The 16,319-nt window shown below is 39.3% G+C and overlaps 1 protein-coding gene across 1 annotated transcript in view; it reads left to right on the top strand.

Annotated features, from left to right (window-relative positions):
- The first annotated feature begins 909 nt into the window (after positions 1-909).
- LOC139700126 (protein FAM151B) overlaps positions 910-16,319 on the top strand; it is a 75,261-nt gene continuing 59,851 nt past the window's right edge. Inside the window, exon 1 of the mRNA XM_071598657.1 lies at positions 910-1,004. Within this exon, the coding sequence (XP_071454758.1) occupies positions 1,001-1,004 (4 nt within the window). The 5' untranslated portion in view covers positions 910-1,000. The remainder of the gene's footprint in view (positions 1,005-16,319) is intronic.

The following is a 16,319-nucleotide window of genomic DNA, read 5'->3' as shown; positions in this document are numbered from 1 at the left end:
GGTAGCCGGGTTCTCTGCCCACCATACCATTACATCCCTGCCCTGGCCTATCAAAGTAACCTTTGGGTTGATAATTGTGGCTTGGCCAAGAAAAGAGTGAGATACACGCTTGCATATGGTGTATTTCATCCCAAAGCTAAATTTTTCCTAGGTAATATGCTGCTACTCGGGATTAATCACTTTACCAACAGAGCAGTTGGAGGACCGTATTTGTACCATAATAAGGAACATTTTACGTAGCAATTAAATTTGCTTAAAATATCCAAGTGGTATGCTATAAATTACAAATGTGATAAGTTAGTTTTTTGTGGAACAGCTTGATTGAACGTTGATCGTCGAAGAAAAAACCGTGACACGAATTTTAAAGCCGATTGTTTTGGGGAAACCATAAAACGTGAAAGACAAAAAGTAATGTTTCCTGTTTATGTACCAATGAGATAGATCCCATTCTGTTATTGCCATGCACCCTTTGTCATACACATAACCGTGTGGCTTTCAGGGACGAAGAGTGGATGGAGCGCTTGAAGCGTTAGTTAATGCTCCTAAAATAAACCCTTTTGACAAAGGTTAGGTTAATGCTTACAATTAATGGGCTTACTTTCTTTTATGATCAGTATTTCATGACACCAACTTATTTTTTATTACAAATGGGAATAATATCGTCTTCTTTGAATGATTTCGAATATGAATTCATTTCCTTCGAGACGTCCGTCAAATTAGCATTTTCGTATGAACCGCTTTTGAAAAGCGAGGAGCCTACAGCGCTGTCCTCTAGCGACGCCGACGGAAACACTATCGCTTCCTTGCGCCGGGAATCGATACGCTGCCCTTTTGTCGACTGCTAAAATCAGCTGTTCGCTCGTAACACATTTCACTGGTACCGTTCTCTGTTCTTGACAGACGTTTGTTTTTGGTGACAAATACAGTGGGAGGTGAACTTGTTGATTTTACTTTAAACGGAGCCGACGGGGTCACTTGGAGACAGAAACCTGCTACGAAAATGAGTACGTATACGCAAGTTAACTAATTGGAAGTATTCCCCTCGGAACTTTCGGGTAAACCTTTCAGTTTTGTTTTGTCAAATTTGACATTTCGATATAGAACCGTTGCTATGGTTAACATCGTGGCCTTATCTCTTATATGTGAGCAATCGATGGAGTACATAAAATACCTAGGTTCATTTCAATACCTAGGTTCACTTGACAATTAGAATTAAACCTAAAAAAGTGTGAATGATAAATTTTTGGAAAAAGATCAACTACAACCTGAACGCTTACTGCATTGGGAACACCTAAATGGAATGTGTAGACATAATTAAATACCTAGGCGTTACCCTCACTCACGACCTCTCCTGGGTGAAACAAATACCGGGAATTTGTGGAAAAGCTAACAAAAAATTAGGATTCATTGGAAGAGTACTGGGTAAATGTGATGAAAAGGTCAAATAGAAATGTTATCTGTCATTAGTTAGGCCTCATTTAGAATATGCTGCAAGTATATGAGACCCTCTCCCTTTGGATTGATTGCCGAATTGGATCGCGTGCAGCGTAGAGAAGCTGGATTTGTAAAGCCTTGTAATGATAAACTTAGTAGCGTATTCAAAATACTAGAGGAGTTAGGCTGGGAATCACTCAAGGAGCGAAGGTTAAATTACAGATTAAAGCGCTCCCATAAATTGGAGGGAGGTCTCTTTGGCAAGGATTTTGAAAATGTATTATTACCCCCATCATACTAAGGTAGGAGAGATCATCTCATCAAAATTTGAGAGATTAAGTATAGAACATGTGGATTTAAGATGTCATTTTTTCCACGAACGATAGGGGAGCAAAATGACCATAGCTGTCGACGCACCCTACAAACCCTTAAAACTACTACTACGATAGGGGATCATAATTACATTGTTTGACCGCAGTATGGTCTGTTCAGGAAAAATTATTCTGGTGTGTATTCACACCCTGCCACACACCCTTGCGGTGGCTTGCAGGGTATATAAATAAATAAACTTAATAACAACAAATTACTCCGTCCGCATTTTACTCGCTTGCTTCTTTCCCAAAAAGTAGCGAGCACTTATCCATTCTTGGTTGTCTCCTCTTTTTTTCACGTACTACGAACCGCTCTCGTACCCATATATAATCATGTTCTTTTTTCTCAAATTGGCCTTCGAATTAATTCCCGGGCTTGCATATTAATCGACCGTAATATCCAAGTGACCGTGGGAAGTGAAGGACGAGCACTGAATTCTCGCTTGTCAAAAATATGTCATAGGAGTATTCACGGATAAAAATTAGAGCTCTCTTCTTTTCCTCATAAACGGAGGTACTCATGTTTATAATTAGGATGTCTAGAGGGTATTCTCCCCCCCCCTTTTGACCGCGCGAAATCTTTTATCGATAATGGGGGAATACGTATTACAAGCCGCCCCCACAGTTTAAGTACAACTGACTATGGAATCAGTATGCATACATACGCGTTCTGATAGGCATCTTCATTCATGAATTTCCATCTTTTTGTGTTTTGGTTGTCGATGGTAGATTTTCTTAAGCAGATGTATGATGTAAATTTGAAAATATTCATAGTAAGACATAATGAATTGGCATCATTGTGGTTACTAAATAAGTTTCCAATATATATTACAGAAAATATATCAGAACTACAATCTTTCCGTTGCTTGAAACACTTTCTACTTCCGTTGCCCTTCATTTTGATCTTATCACCAACGTCCGGTGTGCGTTTTTACTTAGCGAAAACCGGTGGTTAACGAGAAAACATTAACCATTATCTAAAATAGAAACCAAACAAAATTTTACCCCGGAATAAGTATAATGAATACAAGTCATGTAAGTAATAATATTTCTTGAGTTTTCGTTTACACAATTTAAAAACTTGTCACCAACTTGATTTGGTAACAAGGAACAACTTGTTACCAACTTAAAAGTTCCCTGTGTTTGCCGCGAATTATTATTTCCACCGAATCTAATTATTAATAATTACTCGAATTGAGTTATTACCTAACTCGAAGGTCACGGTTTAGAGTCCTTCGTTGGGCATGAAACCTGGGGTGATGTTAAAGATGAAAGGACACCTTTGACGCGTAATTAATGAGAGTAATTGCACATAAAAATGCCTTGCACGCCTAAACGGGCGCGAGTGGCAGGGGATTCTAGGTCACCATATGCATTCGGAAATTCATTTAGTTGTGAATTTTATGATGTTGAATCACAATTTGGTTCGGGATCGTAGATTTTCGCGGCGTTCAGATGAAAGACTCTCCATTCTCGAGATGTCACCGCGGAGGTTGTTTTTCTGGCAACAGTTTCGCCCGTGTTTCAACAAGAGTCCTCAGGTCGAAGTCCTTCTTTGTCAGGTCGAAGTCACTTCGACCTGAAGACCCTCGTTGAAACACGGGCGAAACTGTTGTCAGAAAAACAACCTACGCGGTGACATCCCGAGAATGGAGAGTATTACAATTTGGTTCCTTTACCATAGCCTTTGTGGTGTTTAACCTTGATTATGTTTTGATTACGAATTTCTTTCTAATGAGGAATGAATGCAGAAGAATAAAACTCCGCTCTGGAATCTATTTTCCTTCGAATCTTTTTTTATTGCGGTGGTCCATCTGCCGCTATCGTGTGGGGCAAGAGTAATTCCCTATTGACACATCAAATTAGCGAAATTTAAATGTAAAACATAGTTTTGTCCTTTTTTTCTAGAATAATAATTCTATATTATGGCGTCGTTTGTATACCTTGGAAAGCGTATCGATCGGGTTGTGATTTCCTGACGGGATGTCTTTGGCTGCGTCAAGTAACAGGAGGATGTGAAAGAACCGAACGTGGATTAAAACAGAATGCTCGTTTGATTATCGCCCCGACGCAAAAACATCTACTGAGATAGCGTGGAAACATTAGTGGTGAACGGGGTCATATCTCGGAGTACTTGGCTTCCTCTTTCATAAGATTCCTTACTTTTTTCTCTATCATGCTTCCTATTTATTCCATCCTTAGTCACTGTAGGCCTTCGTATGTGTCCCCGTTCATTCATATATCTCACTAGAGGGAAGCAACGGAGGTCCCGTTTCTCAAATGTGGCCCATTGAAAAGCGAATTATTTATTGAGGTCAAGCGAAAAGTGGGCATCTTCGTTTGAAAAAATTCTTAGCGAATCCACATCAAAGTGAAAAGTCGCTTTATTCGTCGAGGAATTTAATGGATAGAATACTATGATTAAGTCAGACGGTAGGCCAAACAATATTATGGGATCTTATGCATTCAATTTCTTGAAAATGATCAAGTAGTCGAGTGCTTACGTAGAATGTAGACGAAATGTTTGGCATCGAACATGACAATGCTGAAGCTTTAATGATGAAAAGACGAGAAACTTCATTTTGTCGATTTCTCAAAGTAGTGTGTGCAATAGAGGGCCTGTGTATGCATGGTTGGTGCCCTAACACCCTCCACCACCAGCCCTTGTGGCGACTTGCGGGGTTTTGTGAGGATTATAGATTTGGTGACTCCACTGAAGCTACTGTTGTAGAATTTCGTTCATTTTCTTTGAATTCTTAGTAATGATTCAAAAGAGTAAAAATAAATGGAAAACGGGGATTTTCATAATATAATATCCATCCTGGAATTGGTATTTTGCACTTCTCAGACTATCTGTTGTTCTCTTCTTTCCCTACTAGTTTCTTTCATATATGTATTCCACGAGTAATTTCTCGTAATCTGCCCTATTTCTTCCTCTGAAATGCATCCGTTTTATGGTATCCTACGGCACAGTTCTTAGGTCAAGTATCTGAGGTGGAACCTCGCTTATCGAATGCCTCGCATATTGAGGAAAAATATTTTTTACGACTCGCTTAACTGGCGAATTTTCGTATTACGACTGATGAGTCGAGGATGATTCCCGAAATGATTTCGCGCCTGCTGCTTCAGTTTGTGTTTGACACTCGTTCTGCTCGTAGCACGCACGTACAATGGGTAGGCATCAAAACAAATATCTCTTGACAGCTTTCCCGTAAAAAAGAATCAGGGGTGTGTCATACATAATAAACTAATGATTTTGATTCCTTTTTTGTTTACCTCAAATCGGATTTGCATTCCATTTGGTTCATTTTGCGGTAGAAGATGATTCACGATCTCAAAAAATGCATATACAATTTTCTTTGAACAACCCTTGCTCATTATTTATTTTTTCAGCATGAAACACATCGTGTTTTACATTAATTTACGCGGTAAAATTTTTTCTCGCTTTAAGAGTGACATGCTGGAACGAATTATGCTTATTAAGTGAGTTCCATTGTACTTTGCCTCAGAGCTTAACAATTTGCGTAGTTTTCCTCTTCTTCTTCTTCCCACTTTCTTCCTTAGAATTCTCTTTTCGTAGCGCAAGGAGAGTTAGAACTTCACTAAAGGCAATTTATATTTCACAATAATCCCAATGTTAAACAAGTACTCCGCGCTTTCGAGTCTGACCAGCTGTTTTGGTTTTTTCATTCGATCATGTCGAAAGAATAATTTTCCTGTGCATGATGAAAATAAAAAGGTCAACTGCAATTCTGACTGACTATAAATAAGACCAGGAATAATGGGTCTCGACGCCATGGCTTATTGGGGCGCCCATTTTTTTTATTCCATGCACTTATTTCGTCTGTATTAATGGGATAAGAGTGCTGTGCTGTTGGGTTGACAGCCATCTATTCATTATTCAGGCCCAGACAATTGGTTTGTCTTCTTCTCTCTTCTTCTTCTTCTTCTCGAAGTCTTCACGATAAGTTGTGGTCATATATCACTCTAGTAGTCAGATGAATGACATCAGATTCTTTCCTGATTGATATGGGTCGGGAAATTGGCCGCTGGGTGCTTGAGCATTCCATCGCTTTGTCGTTTTCTAGCAAATACGTAATTAATCCTAATTAGTCTTCGAATAATAATGTCCTACCCCTTTTTTTCGATTGTATAGGGATAACAGGTACCTTTGATGCCACCATGCCTATGTTACATGGGAGATGTATCATTCTGATAATATTCTATCGTGGTATCGCCTTACGAGCTCAATGCAAACATTAAAGTAAAGCTATAATTATGGTTTTTAACTTGGACAATAAATAGGACAATCGGATTCCAGGATATAGGTTTATTTTGATCTCTTTATTTAACTTAAATGGGCCCGAAGGAACAAATGGAGCAGCCTATACCGTTATCCGGGTGTTAATACAAATATTAACCAATGAATTGCTGGATAATAGTGTAGAGATAGCGCTCATAAGTCATGAATTCGCTGGTCAAGCGAGCAAAGTACGCGTTTAGTATATCTCTCGTGGTATCTTAATTTCTTTCGCTTTCGTCAATTGTTGTCGTGGAATATCATCTCCGGTGGATGCCCTATGAATACATTACCTCGCACACTGCCGGGATGGCACCACACTCGCTTCTAAATGCGCCTCGCGCTTCCTGCTTTTTCTTGTGACTCATCACATTGCACGCCTGACACACACACGACCGTCGTGTTTACAGCCTAGTTGCATTTGTATACATTATAGCTTTTCCTTTCCTGATATTTTTTTTATTTATGGCGGGTAAGCAAATGACCTCCGTAATAGCGAACCAGCGAGAGAATGTCTTCCTCTCCAATGTTTTCAGCGCCAATTCAAATCCAATCCTTAGTGGAAGTTTCAGTGTTTTTTCCATCCGTAATGCCCTATTCGCTGTGTTTGTTCTCTAGTTTATTTCAACGTTCTTTCTACTCCTTTGGCTACAAGCCATCATATTAATTTTACACTTATTTAAAATAGGACATCTTCATGCCCTCCTCCATCAAGACGAACTTCTTTTTCATTATCGTCCGTCATAAGTGAAGCTAAATCTATTCACGAATCCGAAACCAGATGTTATGATTTTTCTTTTTTATGTACAAAGAGATAAATAATAATCAAAAGAATTGATGTAAATCCCAGTAAAGGGAAAATGCGTGGTATATAGATCCAGAACTTAACACAATGAAATCATTGCATCGTACTCAATATATTCTTCACCGCCACACCATACTAACCTCCATGTAATTCCAATCACTCAAATGGCTGGTGACCAAACGCCCTCGTGGAGACTTTCAGGAAATGGAATACCCGTGAGATTTAGATGAAGGTAAAATTAATTGGAATTTGAATCATTTTTGACGGATTTTTCAAAGGAGCGTTTAAAAGTGAATGTTTTATCGGTATAAGATGTTATCAGAATATTCAATTGTATTCAGTAGTTTTCTCAAGATCGTTCCCATCAGTCTACTTAATATTCCACTTAGAAAATGTTTTATTTACGACCTATTTTTTGTTATGGTATAGCATCGTCAGGTGTATACCATAGAGAAACCTAGGTCGTAGATAAAAAAATTTCTATGTGGGAAAACCAAGTTGTTCATTTTCAATTTCAATACGAAGATTTTCCACCAAGTCACGCCAGAAACTGTTGAATTTAGTTAATATTCCTTCACATATACCAATACTACCACCTACATCTACATAATACCGCACAAGCCACCGCGAGGGCGTGCGGCGGGGGGTGTTAGGTCACCAGCCATGCATGCTAAATCCCAATCGTGACATCCCTACTCAAATATTAGTTTGATCATGCAGTGGAACAAAATTGATCACACGAGAGAAGGTATCTTCATTCAACAATGTTCAATAACAGGATACGTATGATCATGCGGGAGAACTGTTAAAAATATGAGCCTATTAAATAAAAAAGATGCATGATGTTGACAAAATACGTACACCACCATGGCTAATTATCTCCTTCGCATCTATGGTCATATCTATTTTGACCTCTGATGTTACGGAAAAAAAACGATATTTTAAAGCTATTCATTCTACTGTCTTTCTCCCTAATGTCACGTAAATTGGAATTAATACTTTGAATTGGAATGAATTAGTTGAATTGGATTCGACTAATTACAAATATAGAGAGTTTTGGTAATGATAATCGTCTTTCGGTGGTCTGCCAGCGTGGTTTCCAGTTGCCCCTTCTCCAGCGCTTCCTTCTCTGAGATCATCCATCATTTACTTTTTCCTTCTTCCTCTCATTTGGCTTTCCCCATGCTCGAAGCACGTCTCTTAACACAAATTCCCTTCTGACTTTATGCTTCAATCCATTTTCTATCCCGATCTCGTCTGCGGTTTACATGTCTTTCTCCACCAAATCTTCTAAAAACTTCCTCTGTTCTTACTTGTAAAAATAGTATTTTGTTGAATTCAAAAATATATTTTACTACATAGCACTAGTATGCCTGGCAAGGTGGTTTATTAGCCTTGTGGATAAATCATTTGACCGAAGGATACATCTATATGTTACCTTGAGAGCCACTGCTAGGGTGTGTGGCAGGGGGTGTGGTTCCTCACCAGGCATGCAAGAAAAAATGTTTCTTAAATGCTAACTACCAATAGAAATTTTAAATATGTCATTTAAATTCCATAAATTTGCGCCCGAAGCAACATATTTTTAAATAACTCGAATAATGGAATTATTTTTTTTTTAAAGTGGCATGCACTGCGATAACTTGAGTGTAAAAAACTTCTCTTCGAATACGAGACGAGTTGCTAGTATGGTGGACAATTTCATTAGGTCATATTAGTAAATTACCTATTACTATGTATGATCAGTTTGAGTTCAGGAAAGAAGAGACGGGCGTAGTCATTACAGTCATGAGGTCACTAATAGAGTGGAACATAGAGTGCATACAGTCAGGATGTATTTTTATGGTTCGTAGATTTTGAGAAAGCTTTTGATAGAGTTAGTTGGGTAAAATTAATGAATGTAGTGCCGAAAATAGGAGTAGACAGGAGGGATAGTGGCTTTATCTGAAACCTGTACCTGTCTCAGACTGTGCAGATGCGAGTGGTGGATGGAGAATCCGGTTGGGCAGAGTTAGGAAGAGGTGTAAGGCAGGGTTGTCCATTATCACAGTTGCTGTTCAACGTATATGTAGAGGAAATGATTAAAGAGGTATGGGAAGAACTGGAGGTAGGAATGAAAGTGGGCGGGGAATTCGTAAAATCAGTTAGGCTTGCTGATGACCAAGCTGTAGTTTGTCAGTCAGCCAAGGGGTTGTAAGCATTGCTGAGTGAATTGGAAATTCAGTGCGATAGCATTGTAAATAAAACGAAGGTTGTGCGATTTTCCATAAATAGAAAAGTTAAGTGAAATATCAAAATAGGAGTTCATTTACTTGAGCAGATGTGCAGATAAGTGAACTGTTCACTTATCTCGGAAGTGTTCTGGCCCAAAAGTCAAATTATCTGGTCCATAAGAAAAAGAATTGCGTTTGACACAGCCTTTCACGGGGAGGAGGGAATAGATGACAGAGACGTTGGATAAGGCGGTTGAGAAAACGATAGTCAAAACTTTAAAATGGAGCATGGTTTTGTACGGCGCCGAGATGTGGTCGTTGAAACAGGATGATAGGCGTAGATTTGAAGCTTTTTAAATGTGACTGTGTAGAAGGATGGAATAGGTGAAGTGGATATAAATGAAAACAAATAAGGAAATGCGACACACGGTGGGGTAGAAGGGAGTATTTTCATGAGAAATCAAAAAGAGGCAGACCTTGACGGAGTTTTGCTTGACGCGTTCGGCATATCTTTGGTTGTTTCACAACACAGAGGACTTTAAAAAGTCGTGTAATACAGGCTGTCAATTTCATATATTATGCATGAAGGGCATATACTACAAAGCAATATCTTCATAAAGTGAACGTTTTATAGACCAGATTGACTGGTTCATCTAAGTTGAACGTCGTAATAACAAGTAAATGGGACAAACTTGCCGAATGGAATGTCGTTCGTAGGCCATTTTCTTCTTCTGCCTTATCTGCACCAACTCTGCAAACTCAAGTCATTGTGTATGGACACCAATGGGAAGAGCTGGGAAAACACCAGGGAAATGGTGGATTAAGAAATGTTTCCGGAGATTAGATAAGGAGAGGGAATATTTACAAGGTTTACGATGCCTCAAGGTCGGCTTGCCAAAATTAAACATATTTAGAAATATTTATAGATATTTAGTAAATATTATTTAAAAAGCTAATTTTCCGTGGTGCACAACGTGTTTCAATGTCAATTCATGATCAACAGGTATATAATACCAATTATTACTCACTAGATATTATGTACATAGGTAATGATGATGATAAAATATCATTGAAAGCGTAATCAATCTGTGTGAAAAATTACAATCTATATTATTTCTGATTATTCAAGCTGGTAGCTATAATGTATTTTCGATGACGAGTCAATGATTCTATTGCTGAACTTTTCTATCAACTTATTTCGATTTAATGTCGATTCGATGTCAAATTTCGCACATCATGTCCTTTGGATCGAAAGCTGCATCAGTCAGGATCAGTGCATGAGGCAGATAACTGACAACAATGGACGAAAATTCTGTTGATATCTAATGGCTTATCATTGTCGAGAGGGATTATCAATCCAAAGATTGGTTTGTAGCATCACTCCAAGCTTTTTCCTGCTGATCTCTTAATTCGTGTATGCTTCATTAATCATTTAAATATGAGTTGTTAACTTAAAATTAACGTCCTTCGGTCGTGAAACCATGGAAATTGAAAAAGCATAGGCCTTAAACTTATTTAGGGTATTGGCCTTTTCGTTTTCCATGATGTAAGTTGCTGCAAATTTTCAATTAATCATATATTAATTTTAGAATCTGGAATCCATGCGAGAGCTTAGAGAGATTAGTTAAAATATGGAGCAGAAAAAGGGGTCTAGTTACAGTTAAAACGTCAAGATATAGGTAACTTCTTCCCAATTTCACACTTTTTCTATTGCAGGGAATAGTAATTTCAATAAACCCAGAAATCGTGCAAATATTAAATTCAAAGCCACTCTACTCAAGCTAGAGGGAAAATGCGTATAAACTGGGAGTGTGCTTAATTATTAATTTGTTATTACGTATACGTTTTGAAAATTTATTCATTGAATGCACTTTTGAAAGATTACTCGGATCTCACTTGTCAACGGGAATCTTTAAATAATCATTCTAAAAAAAGGAACTATTGGGAAAATTGATCAACTCCAGCTGTAATTATGTGTAAATTGTTACATTTTCTGCTGCTAAAATATTAATAAAATCAAGCGCTAATCACTCATCAAATCACGATGAAATCATAAATGTGCTAAAAATGTTTATATAAACTTGTGTCACAGTGAACAAAGATATCTATAACATTCACAGAAGTATGTAGATCCACGCTTAGTGTACCAGTGTGTCCATTCAATTAAAATTTAAATTAGCTTTTATTGATGGTGCTCATTCTTATGTTCATCCCCAGCCTGAGCTTCATTCAGATTATTCGCGTCGCTAATTTTTTTGCGGATATTGGCATCCACGCAAGATTTTTACCACTGCCATGGGTCATCTCGCGAGCTTCCTTTCACTTGGGTCACTGCATTGTGACAACGGTGTCTTCGGAGCCAAGAAAGAGAGGAAGTGAGCGGATGGCTTTGCGTACCCCCGGTTCGCTCGGCGAGAGCCCGCCTTTCGATGGGTTATTGGAGCTGCCATCGAGAGGGACGAGCCGCTCGTGACATTCGCGGAAGAAACGGAAGGAAGGGTTGCGAGGAGGCGGCGAGGTCAGAGTCGCTGGCGACGGCAGCGAAGGTCGCGAATCGACTGAATCACAACGAGATGGCCGAGGAAAGCGATGCTCCGAATCACGACCCTCGGAGTAATGCCGTGGATTATGTCCATTATTGCCCTTCGTTTGAGCGACAGGCTGAGGAAGAATGAAGAAGCAAACCTTTTGAAGTACTTACGGAGCGGAATGGTAATCGGCTTCCTTCTCAGGACGCACACACACACACACACACACACACACACACACACACACACACACACACACACACACACACACACACATATATATATATATATATATATATATATATATATATATATATATATATATATATATATATATATATATATAGTAACACACAATATAGAAACACAAAAAAAGAAGAACACTCACACGTTATTTCTTGATATTTCGACGGAAACAATCCGTCTTCCTCTGAAGATATAGAAGTAATACTTCTATATCTTCAGAGGAAGACGGATTGTTTCCGTCGAAATATCAAGAAATAACGTGTGAGTGTTCTTCTTTTTTTGTGTTTCTATACTGTGTGTTACTGTGTATTGTACTATTCGGCACTTCCGTGTTACGTCTACGAAAGCATATATATATATATATATATATATATATATATATATATATATATATATATATATATATATATATATATACATATATATATCTTTTTTTTCCGGAATATTATCTGATATAATCCTTCGAATGGTAGTTGGGAAATAAGGAAAATATGTCATAAGAAACGTTGAAATTAAAAAAAAGGAAGCAACACTGTTTCAATACGCCAGGTCCTATATTCCAGACCTGCAGCAACATTTCACTTCATTATTGTTACCCAATATGCAATTAATATGCGATGAAATTTACCTCACGATTTAACTTTGCGTATAAATTTCAATTTCGCCAGTTAATATGATCACATTGCTTAAGAAAATCAACGCAAATTCTTAAACTGCATACTAGGAAGGACTTCGATCAGATAACTGGAGGCGCGGTGTATGTTGAGTTTTGTTGCTGAAATTGCTCCCTGTTCGAGCCCGAATAATACCCTTTTCCATCTGAGCTCGATTCCTGTCTTTCAGCGCACAAGAGCAGCGATGGGAAATAATGAACGCCTTATAATGCAGAACTAAACACGAGAAAGGTTAAACACCTGTAGCCTCAGATATCAAACCAACCTTCGAATTATGGTTGGTTGGGGAAGAAATTGAAGACAATTCGTCGATTGAATGAGATTATTTGAAAGAACAGACACATATGTAGGTACGTTGGAATGGTATAGTTATTAAATATCACAATCAAAGTGGTGATTAGTCTAATTGCGGAAAGCTTGCGGCGATGGGACCAGCAGTACGCAAGCTCTTGCAAAACAAGACACCGATGTTCTCGTAAACGGCGGTCATATACGAGGCGACGCTGCGAATGTGTTATATATTGAAAAAGGTGCAAATAATTGCTTCCCAGCTCTGGAATCCTCTTCGCAGTTTTCCATTTGAAGAAATTATGCAATTTTTTATGTAGAGAGACTCACGAGGGACTTCCGGTGCAGATAGAAGATTGTTAGCACGGGCCTGAATTTCCGGTGAAACGCGAGGGTTTGAGTGGGATTGGTTCGGTTACCGGGGTGGGCAACGGATTGTCGGTGACTCCTGCTTCAGATCACTCGTTGACACGGATTGAGATGGTGGTCCTGCTACGGGATGTGGGCCAAAAACGTTCCCCTTTTTCAGGGGGAGGTCGGTGTGGTCGGGGATATTTCGTAGGCCATTACTCCCGCCTCCATTGGACGCGGGCCACGCACTTGAGAGATGGGAATGGCGATTGGGGGGAGGGGCTCTTCAGTATCGGCTGAGGCTTCCCCGTCTCCACGTCCTTGTGAGATCGCGGGCGTGCGGTCGGGGGGTAGAGTCACATTCACCGCCCGGATGAGGAGGAGGATGCTTTTCTCGAATCGGGCTAGGAGATGGGAGGAAGTCAGAGGGTGGTGGATGAGGGGCCGTGGCTAAACGCGGCTACCATTGTGCCTTCACTGTCCCATAATGCTCGGCAACTGCTAGCCCGTGAGTCACTGTCCCTTAGCTTGAAGGAATTCAATGGTTTTCACTCCGAGTCAGAAACGGCAAAACAAATGGAATCAACGGTCAATTTATAGGCATGGTAGTCCAGTGGGTAGAGCGCTCGTAGGGTAAGGGTTCAAATTCGAGTGACGCCTGAAGTCAAGACTTGAATCTGCTAATCTGATGGCTCAAGCGATGAAGTTGAAAATCTATTATTATCCACTTATTACTATGGAGGGAGATATTTTGAAAAGAGAATAAGAGAGTTTAAGGATAAAATTGACAGATTCAAGGAGTAATTTTTCTGATTAATGATTATGGATCACAATAGCTATTAATGAACGCGTTAGGGAACACACAAGTATTTTGTTCGTTCAAAGTATCCAAGAATGTTGTCATTATTTCATTTAGTTAATTGACCTTCTTGAAACAAGCGGCTCGTCTCGCATGCGCGCGGAAGTGTTTCATTTTACTTAGAAAGTTTAGTGAATGTGCCTGTGGTTCGCATAATGTTAATCAAATGTACATGTTTACTCCATTATATGAATTATTTTTCATGTTTATTGTGACTAATATTTAAGAAAAACTTAATTTTTGATACTGAAATTTTAGTGTGAAATTACCCCCTACCACACACCCTAGCGGTGACTAGCGGGGAATTACCAAGAAGTACAAGTACCCAAGCTCTTTGAGTATTCTACTACCATATTTTTATGATGAGTCAAGTGGGACTGGGAAAGTGGCCGACTTCCCTGGTATGAACATGTGAGTATTAATGTCGGCATTGAGCTTATTAGGAACATACAAGGTGAACTGTATTCTCAACTATCAAGCTAACAGCAAGGTTGATAGGTTTGGATGGTCACTTGGGCCAATCTTGAGAAATTTTGGGGGACAAGAAGATCCTCACGTTTTTTCCTTGGGTTTATTTTCCTTCCAAGGCGGACGGGCTCAGCGAACTGCCTGCCAGCCTTAACTTCCTCTTCCCAGTGCCTCAACAATCGCTGCAAGGTGGGATGTTAAGGGATGCTAGGACAACAACCTTTTATGGACATATAGATACGCATGCCATGCTGCTAACCATATATCTGACAATAGGATTACTCTTAATATATATTGTTCACTACTATAAAATTTAGGCTGAATGCCACTTGGATAAAATTTCAGGGTCAGCGATCAATGGGCCCTGCCATCCCCGATGAGAATAAATGTCTCATGATCTGACTGCCTCTTTTCTCTATTCTCGTCCAGTTCAAATCACCCAAGCAATTCTGATAAGATTGCTGCGGTGTCTGACGTGCATTCAGGCTAAGATGAGGGCTGCGGGTACTATTATGGTTGTCGTATTAAAATGTACGCAAGGGATGTTCTCTGATTGAGATTACAGTTCAAAAGAACCCTAATCCCCGAAGAATATTTGAAAAAACTAACCAATAGGAACTGAAATTGTAGTTTATTCTTGTGAATACATGCCGAATTATATGATTTGGTCACGATTGTTTTTTTTGCTAAAGATTTTTTGTCCCCTTTGGTCCCCAAGTTTTTTTGCGTGACTTCTAAATTTTTAAACGGACTTGGAATGTGTCGCAGTTGTTGTTTTATCCCAAAAACGTTGCATGCAATTCCTATATAGTTATTTTAGCACCCTGCAAGCCACCGCAAGGGTATGTGGCAGGGGGTGAATACATGCCAGACTAATTTTGACCCGAATATGACCCTACCGCGGTCGGACAATGCTATATAATACCTAGCCTAATTTTAACGTCCCTAAGGTAGCAAATTACTATTTACAGATGTACTTAGACGCAACGAAGCCAGACTGTTGTCATAGTCGATCAATATACTAGTATAATTGGGGGGACACGTTAGTCCAATGGGTCGAGAATTGGACTTTGACTGGACGGCCCGGGTTTGATTCTCGGAGACACATATGGTTACCCTAAGCTTCACCGAGGCTGTTTAATTTTTGGATACCAGATCTTTCTGGGAAACCATAGGCGGTACAGGGAAAGAAGCTGACCCTCGTAGGCCAATGTGGGAACATCACATGTCGTTGGGCATTGGGTCTGGTGAGCTCTATCTTCCACTATCAAACCTACCTTCGGGTTGATTACTGTGGTTTTATACTATCATTACTTTCCATACTCTTTCATCATAAACATCAACATTTTAATGCGATGAATTTCTTATCCAGTTAACAAATGATGAACTTCGGTTCTAGCGAGTCTTTTTAGATTTCCTGTTGACGTTAACAAGAGCAGGATGTTGAGAGCAAATTTATATATGATACAATAAACTGATCAATGTTTAACGTATCAGTCGTAATAAAATCCAGTAATATTAAATTGTTATTACTGGACAGATTGTCTGTCCTGTCCTGTGTCACTGTCGATGTCCTCAGCATCTTCCCAAGAGCCCACTGTGCCCTTGCTGGTATGCGCCCATGTGTTGCTTGTTAAATGGAGGAGGCACAGTTTATTTGAGAAAGCGAGGGTGTCAAATCTCCTTATCTGGCAACAAAGCTCCTCCTTGTACTCTCTCGTGTTTTGTAAACTTTTCGAGGCCCTTTCTTGTTTGGATTTCTGTTCTTCGAGGAATTTCACT

Source organism: Hetaerina americana, unplaced genomic scaffold (assembly GCF_022747635.1).
Source record: "Hetaerina americana unplaced genomic scaffold, ioHetAmer1.1.p SCAF_10, whole genome shotgun sequence".
In the NCBI taxonomy this organism is placed as follows: domain Eukaryota; kingdom Metazoa; phylum Arthropoda; class Insecta; order Odonata; family Calopterygidae; genus Hetaerina; species Hetaerina americana.
This window is presented reverse-complemented; position numbering and strand designations above follow the sequence as displayed.